The sequence below is a fragment of the Talpa occidentalis genome, unplaced genomic scaffold, assembly GCF_014898055.3.
Source record: "Talpa occidentalis isolate TD23 unplaced genomic scaffold, MPIMG_talOcc4v2.1 talOcc4.14, whole genome shotgun sequence".
Classification (NCBI taxonomy): Eukaryota; Metazoa; Chordata; class Mammalia; order Eulipotyphla; family Talpidae; genus Talpa; species Talpa occidentalis.
The window spans coordinates 1,825,310-1,837,755 of record NW_023601433.1 but is presented as its reverse complement, the minus strand read 5'-3'; the positions used below and the strand labels follow the sequence as shown (position 1 = coordinate 1,837,755).

At 70.1% G+C, this 12,446-nt stretch overlaps 1 protein-coding gene across 1 annotated transcript; it reads right to left on the bottom strand.

The window, feature by feature from the left end:
• Positions 1 to 3,826: 3,826 nt before the first annotated feature.
• On the bottom strand, positions 3,827 to 7,409 carry MEX3B (mex-3 RNA binding family member B). Its single transcript, XM_037511429.2, is given in 4 exon segments — positions 3,827 to 5,771; positions 5,773 to 5,926; positions 5,928 to 6,603; positions 7,178 to 7,409. Coding segments are annotated over 4 exon segments (1,665 nt in total). The 3' UTR covers positions 3,827 to 5,168.
• Between the last annotated feature and the right edge of the window lie 5,037 nt (positions 7,410 to 12,446).

Sequence of the window (12,446 nt, the reverse complement as noted above, 5' to 3'; positions counted from 1 at the left end):
CCGTGACTGCGCCGCTGTCCAGCGGGGCGGGGGGGGGGGGCGCACCCGGGGTCCTGCTGAGACGCGGGGCGTGTCTGCTGTGGCTCCCCGCCCCGACAGCCGGAGACGGCGCCCCGAAAACTGGAGCTGCCCTCACCCCCGCACCTGCTCACTTCGGCCTGGCCTGTCCAGGTGAGTGCGCAGCCAGAGCCAGAGGTGGGGCGCCCCGCAGGGGCGGGGGGGGGGGGGGGGGGGGAGCCAGGCAGGCGTCCGGGAAGGGGCAGTGCAGGGCCGGCGGGGGGCCAGGGCCCAGGCAGGAGGGCACTCAGAGCAGGGCCAGCGGCCAGAGGGGAGTGTGAGAGGAACGTGCTGGCGGGGGATGGCAGGCAGGAGCCACTCTCAGCGCCTGGCCCGGGGCCCAGGGAAGGAGGAGAAGGTTCCAGAAGGGGCCCTGGGCGTGAGGTGGGCGCTGAGATTTGTTGCCGCTTCCGGATTTTCCTTGACTCGGGCCGAGTTAGATCCATTGTCATGCGCCTGGCAGGCTCCAGAACGTCCAGAACTGGGCAGAGGGACGGAGCCTGACATCTGGAGCCCCTCCGGGGCAGCCACTGTGTGCCCACGAGTGGAGGGGCTGGTGCCCGCCCCGAGGTTGGCAAAGGAAGTCTGAGGAGGCGGCCGCGCCCCCCACGGGCTGCACGGCCACGGCGCCGAGCGAGATGAGCCCCCAGGCCTGGCGGTGGCCCCGCAGCAGCCGTGCGGCCAGCCTGGGGCCCGGGGCGCCCGGGGCAGAGGGCAGGTCACCGTGGCCGCCTCGCTGGGAACTGCCCGGTGCAGGGAACTCGGCCGCAGCAGGGAAGGCCAAGGGAGGCCTCGCCCCACTCTGCCCAGGCCCCTTGCCGGGGCTCCCAGGTGGGGCCCCACGAGGACGGAGCACGGGGCTTCGGCAGGAGCCCGGAAAGGCGGTCAGTGGCCTTCGCGTTGTTCCCGTCGCGGGGACACCGGCGGGAAGCAGATGAAGCCCGAGCCCCAGCGGCAGACGCGAGGGGACCGTGTCCCGGGGCCCCCGAGCCTGAGCGCCGCGATCCCTGGGGCTCCTGTCGCCCCCGCGGAGAGGGAGGGCCGCCCGCTCCGTCGCCAGCTGCCCTCGGCGTGACGCAGACGCGCGGGGGGCTAGGAGAGGGCATCATGCCCGGGGAAGGAGGCCGCGTGGCCGCCCGCCCGCCAGGGCCAGCTCCCGCCATGTGAGGCGCAGGCCCAGGCCAGGCCGAGCGCGGTCAGGGCCCAGGCGAACCTGCTCCCGGGCGGCGGTGGGGTCCGGAAGGACAGGCTCTCTGCCCACACGTGCCAGCCTGCGGCGGGGCGGCCCAGGGCCAGCGGGAAGGGAGGTGCCGGCACCGAGTCCAGCCTGGGACGTCCCGCCCGGCCCTCGCCGCAGCCCTGCCCGCTGTCCCGGCGCCCCGGCCCGGCCTCCCGGCTCCTCCTGGGCCTGGACCTCCTCAGCGGCCCACCGGAGGGAGGGGCTGGGCGCCGGCCTGGCTGAGGGTTCAGTCAGAAACTTTTTAATACCGCGACGGGGCCTTGGCCATCCAGTGTCCCCCAGACCTGGTGGGTTCGGGGTCTTTTCAGGTGGGTGCGCGTCCTGCCGGCCACGCCCCAGTTCTTTCTCGTCTTAGACACACTTGTCAGGCTTCATGTCTGGCCTAGCCCCCTAGAGCCCCCCTAGGCCCAGGGTCCGGCCTGCTGGCTGCGAGGGAGACCCCCCTCTGCTCCCCACTGGGCTTCACCCAGGGAGCGAAGAGATGGAAGCGTGCGGCCCTGCCCTCCGGGGAGCCAGCCCTCCCTGCAGGAGGGGTGCCTGCTGCGCCCCCAAGGGGACCGCGCTTGTCTGACCATTCCAGAATCGACGCCTCCTCCCTTACGGGTAAACTGAGTCACTCCCTGCCTTGAAAGCCTGTCGCAGCGCCGGAGTCCCGCAGGGCTGCCCCGGGGCCTGGCCTGGGTGGACCCATGGCCGCACCACGTCCGCGGGCGCCCGCACGTCCCACTGCGTCCAGGGCCGGGGTCCCTGGGCTGCTTTGGAAAAGGAAAACGACCCAATTTGGGGGCGTACCCAAGCTTCCCTTCCTTGCGGGACCTGCCGCCTTGCTGACCTGAAGTTAATGGGGGGGGCAGGGGCTGCCCCGGAGGGTGTGCGCCCGGCCGTCAGCTCTGGGGCGAGGCCAGCCTCCTCCCGGCCCCTCTAGGAGGCGGGGCGGTGACCTCTGTGGACATCACTGGCTGCCAAAGCAATGAGAGGCACCCCCGCTGGGACCCCACAGTCCCCCCACTTCCACAGCACCCTGAAATCTCCTCCTGTGAGACAGAGCCCCAGCCGGCCCCAGCCCCTGCCCGGTCCTGCTCCTCGTGCTCTTTCTGCGGTTCTCAGCTCAGGGCTGCAGGCTCCTCCTCCTTTTCCAAAGCAGCCCAGGGACCCCGGCCGCGCTCGCCTCCATCCCTGGTTGGTGCTGCCCCCGAACTGTCCTGCCCCGAGACGGTCCTGCCCCTGGACACTCCCGCCGAGGCCGGAAGGGAAGCTGCGTGACAGCCGTGGGTGTGAAGGTGTCTTGGCTGCCAGCAGAGAACGGGCTCCCTGACCTTGCTTGGGTGAGCGGCCTTGGGCCAGAAGCGGGTAAACCGTCTGGGAGCCAGGGAGGCCCCTGGGGGAGGCCGGGGGGAGGTCGGGGGAGGTCGGGGGAGGCCGCACTTTGAAGCAGGCAGCGCCTTCTCTCCTGCCCCCCAGGGGCCTGTCCCTGCTTCACGTGGCGACAATGAAACCAAATGAGTCAGGGACGAAATGACCCCACCACGGAAAACGGCGGGGGGTGTGGACAGCCGGCCCCGGGCTGCGCAGACAAGCCGACAAGCTGGGCGGTGGGCGGCTGCGGGCGGCGGGCAGTGCCTGGAACTGCAGGCGGGTCCTCCCTCGACCCCCAGGCCCAGTCGGCAAGTCCGTCCTCACCAAGGCCCAGCCAGGAGCGGGTGTAGCCGCGAAGCATTGCCAACAAGCAGGGCGGCCTGTCCGCACCCAATGGCGAGCACAGGCCTGAGGCCAGCGGATGCCCCAGCAGCTCCCGCAAGCCCGCGGGTGCCCACCGCGGGGCTCTGCTCCCTGGCCTCTCCTCCAAACACCGCCCCGCAAATTGACTTTTGCTATGACTTTAAATACTTTGCGCTTGTTTTCTTAGTATTTTAGGCAGAATGCAGGACAGGTGTCTGTGGGCCAGACACGAAAGGTTTGCTTTGAGTAGTTTTATTTCCTTTGGGTTTTTTTTTTTTTTTTTTTTAAGATTTATTTATTTATTTATACAAGAACCGGGGCACAGGCCAGATGCGCGGGAGAGTGAGAGGACTCACCAGAGACAGAGTGGGGAACAGAACAGGCAGACCGATGAAATACACTGCTGGGGGGAGCAGCGGGGAGACAGGAGAGGTCTGCTGCGCCATGTGGGTAGCTCCCTGGCCAGCTGGGGATCGAACTCGTGCTGCAGTGGCTGCGGACAGCTTCACAGTGCTGTGCTTAACCCCTTGCACCACCAGGGAGGCCCCTCCTTTGGGTTTTTTCTTTGATTTCTTAAAATAAGTCAGACGCCTCCCAGGTTCCTAAATCACAGGAGCAGGCCTGGCGAGGCCACAGGCACAGGGGGACGGGCCGTCCCCGGGGGAGCCCCGCCAAGCACGGCCAGGTGCTTCTGCGCCGGTGACGCAGCCGGGAGGCTCTGGGTCTGTGCCCCAGGAAGAGCCGTTGTGCCCCCCCCCCCACCCCGAGAGGCCCCAGAAGAAATGCAGGCGTCACACAAGCCAGATTTACTTCAATATTTTATTTATATAGAAATACTTAAAAAATGAAGTAGCACCATTACTTAAGTTTTACCTTTATTATGTAGAACTTTAAATGTCAGAAAAATAAAACTCTTGATACAATTTCAAATCTTGTCTCAGCAAATATAATATTAGTATTTGACCATGAGGTTAAAGGCCCTTTATCATAAAATAAAATATACTTTGTTTTTTAAACTTTGCTCAGTAAAGTACATTTAAGCTCAAGTAACGTTCACCTACATTTACATAAACGAGTGGTAAACAATGTATTAAAATAGAAATACTAAAACTATAGTGGAGCAACAGAATCTTCGTAACTTGCACTGAATCCTATTTATACAAATGTTAGAAAGCATCCACAGTCCCTTTTGACATGTTTATACATTTCCGGGTTTTTCTTTTTTTTTTTTTTGTAATAATATAGAATAAAATAGGCTTTGTATCACTGAATAGAAAATACGCTGGGTGGAGCAGATCGAGATTTGTCTGGACCTACAAAATCTCCATCCCAACCGAATACTGTTCAAAACATGACACGTCGTATGGTTTGTAGTTCCGCCACAATTGTGTGATTATTAAAATAATACAGTGTTCTTTGCCCTAAGGCCATACTAAAATAAAAAGATTTAACCCAGCTACAAAAAAGTTCACTGAACTTAAATTAAAATACTTGTAAACATCTTTGCAATATGAAATATAATTTTTCAAGTCAAAAAAGAATAAAATACTTCGATCTGTATTAATGCAATTTCTCTTTAAAACTTTTAAATGTTTTTAATATATAAGAGATATGTTACAGTTTCTTTCACTTTAATAAAGCTGCAGCAGCCTGGCCTCCGGGACTCCTGGCCTTCCACGGGCTCGGGGACGGGGTCTGAGTGTGGGGAGCCCGGGGAGCCCCGCCGCACTGCCGGGTCGCCTTCGTCATCACCGTTCATCTTTCCCCCTGTTAGGAAAGGGACAGCCGGCGGGTGCTCTTCCTTTGGGCGCCTCCGCGGGGCGGCCCTGGCCGTGCGCTCAGGCCTTGCGCTCTGGCGGTGCGCTTTGGCGGTGCCCTCTGGCCATGCGCTCTGGCGGTGCCCTCTGGTTGTGCGCTCTGGCGGTGCCCTCTGGCCGTGCGCTCTGGCGGTGCCCTCTGGCCGTGCGCTCTGGCGGTGCCCTCTGGCCGTGCGCTCTGGCGGTGCCCTCTGGCCGTGCGCTCTGGCGGTGCGCGTGGGCGCGCGGCTGGGGCTGCCGGGCGCAGGCGGCTGCGCGGTCCTTTGTTCAAACACTGAATGTCAAGCGCGAGGGAGACCCAGAGCCCGGCCCCCGCCTCGGGGCGGGCGGGGCCCTCACGAGAAGATGCGGATGGCCTGGGTGACGGCCGCGTGGCACGCGGGGCACTCGGGCTCGCTCTTCTCGCAGATGCGGCTGGCGCACTCCATGCAGAAGAGGTTGTGGCCGCAGGGCACCAGCGCGGCGATCACCTCGCTCTCGAAGCACACGGAGCAGTCGCGGCTGCCCTTGCGCCTCAAGCCGGAGGACGAGGACGACGACGAGGACGAGGAGCTGGACGAGGACGAGGAGCCCGAGGTGTCCGACGGCGGCAGGCCGGGCAGCGGCGCGCCCAGCCCGTTGGCGTAGGCGGCGTAGGCCAGGCCGCCGCCGCCCGGGTCGCTGCGCACGCGGCGCGCCAGGTGGTGCTCGCCGGCGCCCGGGGCCGCGCGCAGCGGCGGGGACAGGCGCGGGCAGCCGGCGCCCGGGTGCGGCCGGCGGTGCGCCAGGAGCCCCAGGCTGGCGGCGGGGGGCGCGCCGGCGCCGCCCCCGGGGAAGACCACCGAGGAGGACGAGGCGGACGAGGACGCGGAGGACGAGCAGGAGGACGCGGGCGCGGCGGGCCCGCCGCCCGGGGGGCGCTCGAACTGGGCCCAGAGCAGCGGCGCGGCGGGCGCGGGCGGGGGGCGCGGGCGCGGGGTCGAAGGCGGGGGCCGGCTCGGCGCCGCCGTCGGGGGCGGGCGCGGCGGGCTCGTAGCTGTACCCGTTGGCGCCGCCGCCGCCGGGCGCGAAGCCGAGCGCGGGGCTGGGGGGGCTGTAGTCCGCCAGGCGGGGGGGCGGCCGCGCTGCCGCCCGCGCCGCCGCCGAAGTACGAGTCCGTGGAGGCGCCGCCCAGGGAGCCGGCGCCGTCGTGGCGGGCGCCGGCGAAGGGCTTGCGGCCGGGCGCGGGCGGGACCCCGGGCGCGGGCTTGCCCCACAGGCCGCCCGCGCCCGCCGCGCCCGCGCCGCCGTGCAGGTCGAAGCCCACGTCGGTGCCGTTGGCGTGGAAGTCGTTGTCGTCCGTGAGCTCCACGAGGCCGCCGGTGCGCAGCGCGATGTGCGCCTCGATCTCCTCGCGCGCGCGGTCCACGTTCTCGGGCATGCCGGTCACCTCGAACACCGGCTCCTTGTCGCGGCTGGGCGTCACGATGTAGGTGTGCGTCTGCTGCTGGATGCGCTTGATCGTGGCGCCCTTGGGCCCCACCACCAGCCCCACCACGCGGTAGGGCACGCGCACCTGGATGGTGGTCTGGCCGGGCAGGCTGGGCGGCCCCGGCGCCGCGCCGCTGAGCGCCGCGCTCTTGTTGCGCGAGGCGCGGATCATGGAGAAGTGCTCGGCGGCCGAGATGATCTCGCGGCGGGCCATGGCCACGTCCTCCTTCCTGCCCGTCACCACGAAGACCGGCTCCTCCCCGCGCACCGGGGTCTTGATGTACGTGTTGGTCTTCGCGCGCAGCGCTTTGATTTTGCAGCCTGGGAGGGGGCGCGGGGTGCGGGGAGGGGGGGACACGCCCGTTATCCCGGGAGCCGCGCCGGGGCCGGGGCCGGGCGCGCGCGGGCGGGAAGGGGGCGGCTCCCCTGCCCCGCCGGGTCCCCCCCGCGGGCGCCCGGCCCTGCGCCCCGGCCGCGGTCCCCGCGCGCCAGCCCCGGGGAGGTGCCGCCCCGGCCCGCGGGACGCGCCGTCCGCCCTGAAGGCGCGGGGCGCGGGGCGCGGGGCGCGGGGCGCGGGGCGCGGGGCGCGGAGGGGCGGGCCCGGGACCCATTGTTCCTGCGCCGGCTCCGTCCCGCCGAGCGGGGACCCAGGACCCCCTCCCGGCCGCGGCGCGCCGCTCCGCCTCCCCCTCCCCGGGACCGCGCGCCCCCCCGGCGCCCCGTCCGGCCGCGGTTTCCCGGGGCGCGCGGCGGGGGCGCGGGGGGCGCGCGCGGGGGTCCGCGCGGGCGCGGGGCGGCTCCGGGGGCGGCGCGCCCGCACTTTCTTTGTCTGGCGCCGGCCGGCGGCCGGTCCCCGCGCCCCGCCCGCCCGCCCCGGCCCGGCCCGGCGACCCACCTTGGCGCCCCACGATCTCGGCGACGTGCTCGGAGCTGGGCACCGGGACGCACTCGGTCATGTTCACGCCGCGCCGGCGCGGCTCGCCGTCGTCGCCGTCCAGCCCGAGCAGCGAGAGCTGGTCCAGCGCGAGCTGCAGGGCCCGCTGGTCGTCCAGGCTCTCGGCCGCGCCGGCGCCCCCGCCGCCCCCCGCGCCGGGGCGCCCCAGGTCCGCGAACAGCGAGCCGGGCATGGCGGGCGGGCGGCGGCCACAAAGCGCCCGGCGGCGGCGGCGGGAGTCGGGGCGCGCCGGTCCCACCCCGGCGGCGGCGGGCGGGGCGGCTGGGGCGGCGCGGAGCCCGGCCCGCGGCGGCCTCGGAGCGAGCGCGGAGCAGCCGGCGCGGACGGCGCGTCGCTTTAAGGCGCCCCCCCCCCGGCCGCGCGCCCCCCGCGCCCCCCCCCCCCCCGGCCGCGCCGCCCAGACGGCCGGGCCGCGCGCGACGTCACCGCCGCGCTGACACGACAGAGCGCGGCGCCGCGGGAGGCGATTGGCGCGCGCCGGCCGGGGCGGGGCGGGGAGGGGGCGGGCGCCCCCGCCCCGCGCGCCCCCGCGCGCCGCCCCTCCCCGCGCGCTCTTTGTTGTCGGCCGCGGGGCGCCCGGGCGGGCTCGGGGCGGGCCCGAAGGTCCCGTTAGGCGCGAGTCCGCCTCCCGGAGCCCTGGGCGCCGCCGCGAGGGGACCGGGCGCCCCCCGCACCCCCCCGGGCCCCGGGGCCCAGATGCGCGGGCGCTCGAGACAAAGGCCGACGCGCGGGGCGCCCCTTGGCCCCGGGCCCCCCCCGCCCCGGCGCCCCCCCCGCCCCGGCACGCGCCCCGGCGCCCCCCCGCGCCCCGCCCCCCGCCCGCGGCATGCGCAGTGCAGGGGCGCGCGGGCCCTTTAAGGCGCGCCCGGCCCCGCCCCGGCCCCGCCCCCGCGGGAGGGCGCGCGGCCGCCCCGCCGCTCTTTGTGCGCTTTCGGGGCGCGGGGCGGGGGCGCGGGGCGCTCCCCGGGGACGCCCGGGAGAAGGCGGCCGCGCAGGCGGGGCTCCCGCCGGCCGCTCGCCCCGTCCCCGCGCCCCCGCGCCTTTGTCCGCGGCCGGGCGGACTCGGGGGGCGGCGGCGGCGCGGGCGGGCCGGGCCGGGGGAGACGCGCCCCCAGGCTCCCGCGCAGGGCCGGCCGGGACCGGGGCGCGGGCCTCCCTGGCGCCGTCCCGGGGCCGGGGCTGACTGTCTCGGGGAGGGGTGGGGGGCCGCGGGCAGCGCGTGTCCTCGGGCGCCGCCCGGTGTGCGCGCCCCTCCAGCGGGAAGGGCAGGGCGCCCCCCGCGAGCGCCGCTCGCCCCACGGAGGGCGGTCGCGTGCACCCGCCGCCCGTGTGGAGCCCCGGGGGGCCGGGCCTGCCCCCCGCGCCTGGGCCGCGGCCCCTGGGCTGTCACGGGGGAGCCAGAGGCGCCTCAGGAGCTGGGCGGGCGGGGCGGGGCGGGGGTCGTGCGTCTTGCCGGCCGGGCGGGCTGGTCCCGGCCCCGAGCTGTGCTTCTGGGAGCGGCACAGCCTCGGGTGCGCCCGGGGTCCTCCCTTTCACCCCCTGCCGCGGCGCCGGCGGCAGGTGAGTCCGCCCCGCGGCTTCAGGCTCCCGCGCCCCTCCCAGGACGGCGAAGGCGCGTGCTGGGAAGCCAGCACTTCCCGTCCCTGCCGGGCGGGCACCCTCGGCCCGCAGGAGGCGAGCGGGAACCGCGCCCGGGTGCACCTGCAGCGGGCGCCCCGGCGTCCTGTCAGGCCAGCGGATCCTGGACGGCGGCCGGTGCCCCAGGGGCGCAGGGGCTGAGGGCCGCGGCAGGGGCATCGGCGGGTCCGCTGTTGGGTCCCGGCTGTGCCCGGGCAGAGGCCCGCTTCCCAGCGCCGGCCCCAGCGGAGTGCCCGCCGCCAGACGCACGGAGGGCAGGGCGCGGCGTGGACACGCAGAACACTACTCGGTGGTGCAAGAGACAAAGCCCTGCCCTGGTGCCGTGCGGGCGGGCGGCGCGCAAAGAGTGAAACAAGGCGGGTGGGAACCGCGGGCGCAGCCGAGCCCTGGGCGCCGCACAAGCAGAGAACAAGCGGGACAGAAAGGCTCGTGGGCTGGGGGTGTGGGGTGCTTGGTGGCCACGCGGGGCGGGCAGGGCCACCTGGGGGCCAGGTTAGTAGCTGGACGCCAGGGTCAGTAACGGGGGCAGGAACCACTTTCCACCGTGGGCAGAATGTAGCGGCAGAAGCCGGCGCGGGCCGCTGAGCCTGGACACTGACCACGTAGTGCTGTCAGCCGGTGTCACCCATGATCATGCGAGAGAAAGAAAAGCAAACGCGGGGCAAGGGGGCTGGGCCCAGCTGCCCGACTACCTTCCGGTGGTCTCCGTGGGGTGGGGCGGCGACAAGGAGCAGGAGGCGGCCGGGCCAGGAGAGGTGTGGGGTGTGGTGCGCCGCGGGGGGACGGGCCTCCACCCTCAGCCAGTGTCGGGCACTGACTGGTTGGGGATTTTGTGGCCCTCGAATGCTATTATAAAAGGGGTGACCTAGACATTCTAATTCTCAGTGACTACAGCCATCAAGCCTGCAAAATGCAGTTCGTTTTTTCGGCAGATGACACTCCATAGCCAGGGGCTCTGGCTAGTCGTGTCCAGGCCCCCGGGGGGCGCCAGGGCTTCACGCTTCTGCCCGCAGATGTCCCCGGGCAGGGCGGGGGTGTGGGGGGGCTGTCATTAGGGCTCCAGGGTGAAGTCGCAGCACGAGGTCTGGCACAGAGCAGGGACACGGGGCGTCCTGGGAAGCCGCGAAGCTGCAGCAAGACCCCGTGGGCGAGCAGTCCCTCCGGCGCACCCTGGCGTCTCGGCCTGCTCCCCGCTCGCCCTACTGCGCAGCCTGGGCCAGAGGAAGCACCAGAGTCCTCATCCAGCACCTGCCCACAGGCCGCCTGTAGGCCGGAAGCACAGGCCGAGGCTGAGGCTGCAGGTGTGGGCCGGGCCTGGTCCTCTCCCGGGACCCCAGTTCAGGCCGCACCCCGCTACAGTGGGGAGGTGCTCGGAGAGCAGGGCCTGCCCGAGGCCGGCTGGGTCTCACCTCCAGGCGGCAAGCGGGAGACTGCAGCGCCTGGGGGAGGGGGGCCCCCATGACCGCCAGAGTGGAGGCCTGGAGTGCCGCGCAGGAGCGAAGCCTCCGGGTAGCGCCAGCGCGCCGATTTGGAGCAATGACGGTAACTGAGGGTCAGAGCAGCTGTGCCAGGTGGTCCCCGGGGCCACTGCCCGGCACCTTCTGTCCTCTACTCCCGAGGTGGCTGCCGCGCGGTGAGGCAGTGAAGTCTGGCCCGGACCGAGGGCAGCTGGACCCCACAGGCCCCCGTGGGCAGGCTGGGGACAGGGACAGCTGGTGTCCCTTCTCCGCTGGGGGCCCGGCATGGCGGCAGCGCGGGGCCGGCAGTTCTCGAGGCCGGTGCCCAGCGCCTGTGACCGGCTCCGGCCTGTGAGCGCGGCACCTCCCTGCTCGGGCCAGGGCCCCGTCTCCAGGCTGGACGCGAGGCCTCGGGCCCTCTGGGGCTTGGGGTTCTCTTGTCTGTGTCTCTAACAGGCGAGCGACAGGGACACACACGCTTTCCAGGTTGTTCTTGATATGGCAGAGGCTCTTCATGTCGCGTGACCGAGAAAGGAGGCGCGTGTGGCCTCCAAACGCTCCGTGTGCGGATCAGGTAGCGCGCTGGGGAGAAGCGCAGAGTCCAGCAATGATCCCTCTGGCGGCAGCGGCAGCGGCAGCAGATTTGTACTTTCCTTTTCCTTTTCTCCCTGTCTCAGGTGCGGCATGCACTCCGTTCGCTTTTAAAAGTGATACTTGCTTAGTTTAAAACTTAAATAGCGCCGAGGGCGTCATGTGGCGAGGGCGTGGTGGGGCCGCCCAGGAACTAGCAGAGAGAGAGGGCAGGAGCCAGGCCGCGCGCGTTTCCTTCAAGTTCCTGAACACGAGGATAGAATTTGCACGCATCAGGCGGGCCTTCCAAAGTATCTGGCTCCTACAATGGAAACAGCTTCGTTGATGACCAACGACGCCACGGAGGGAGCAGGCGCTTGCTGGGAGCTCAGAGATGCCGTCCCAGACGCTGCTCCTCCGCGGCCCCCCGGCCCTTCTTGCATCCAGTTCCCCTGCCCCCCAGGGTCCGAGGCGGAACCCCTCTCTGCACTGAGGCCGGGAGCGGGGCGTGGTCCAGCCCGGCAGGCAGGCAGACAGGGATCCCCAGGGCCCACGTCAGATGCCGCTGCCGCGGGCCGGCTGGAAGCCAGCCCGGGTCCCCGAGGGCCTGCCGAGCCTGTCCCTCGAGGGGGCACACCCAGCCTACTCAGCTTGGTGGGGGGAGGGCATCTGCACACCTGTGCGGCCCTCCCTTGGGGGATGTCCCGGGGGGGCTGGTGGTCAGTGGACTCTCTGGTCTGCTGAGCCCCGAGCCCGCTGTCCTGGGGCCCCACATGGGCAGGGTCAGCCCCTGCACAAGGCACCTCGTTTCCCGGGATGGGAGTCGGCGCCCCGAGCCCCTGGGTTTCCAGTGAGCGCAGCCGCCCGGTGCAGGTCTGGGTCCTGTGGAGGCGGTGGGCTGTGGTCAGCCTGCGGGCCGGGGTCTGGCCCCCTACTCGCCCCCTTCGTCAGTGACACAATGCCGAACAGAAGGCGGTCAAGCTTCTAATCTTTTCCAAAACTCTGTATGATCACAACTTCTCTGCTTTGGTAACGTTTTAAAAATGTCAGAGACGCGGTCACAGACACGGGAGCCGCGTGTCAAACGGCGCCGCAGCCGCGGAAGGCGCGCGGGGCTCCCGCAGACAAGGCCGCGTCCGGCCGCCTCAAGCGCGGAGCTCGCGTCCAGCGGCTCCCGGGGTTGTGCCTGACCGCAGGCTCACGCTGTCGCGTCTTCTAGATTTTGACTAAAACCCTGCCGTCGCCCACACGGAGCGGCCCTGACCGGCCCGCGGGGACGGGGGAGGAGCCGCCATGTGAGCTCCCGCTTCGGAAAGAGGGAAAACGTAGGCTCCGGCCCCCGTGGAAAGCATCGTGCTTAGAAAATGTAAAACCGCAGAAAGCATGTAGAAGCAGAAGACAACCCAATCAAGCGCCCACGGGGGGAATAAGATCCTGGAAGATGGTGGATGGACGGCCGGAGCGGGAGATGGAGGGAGGACAGACACAGATGGACAGAGGTGGGAAGGGGCGCGGGCAGCTGGGTGGGCGGATCTGCAGGCAGA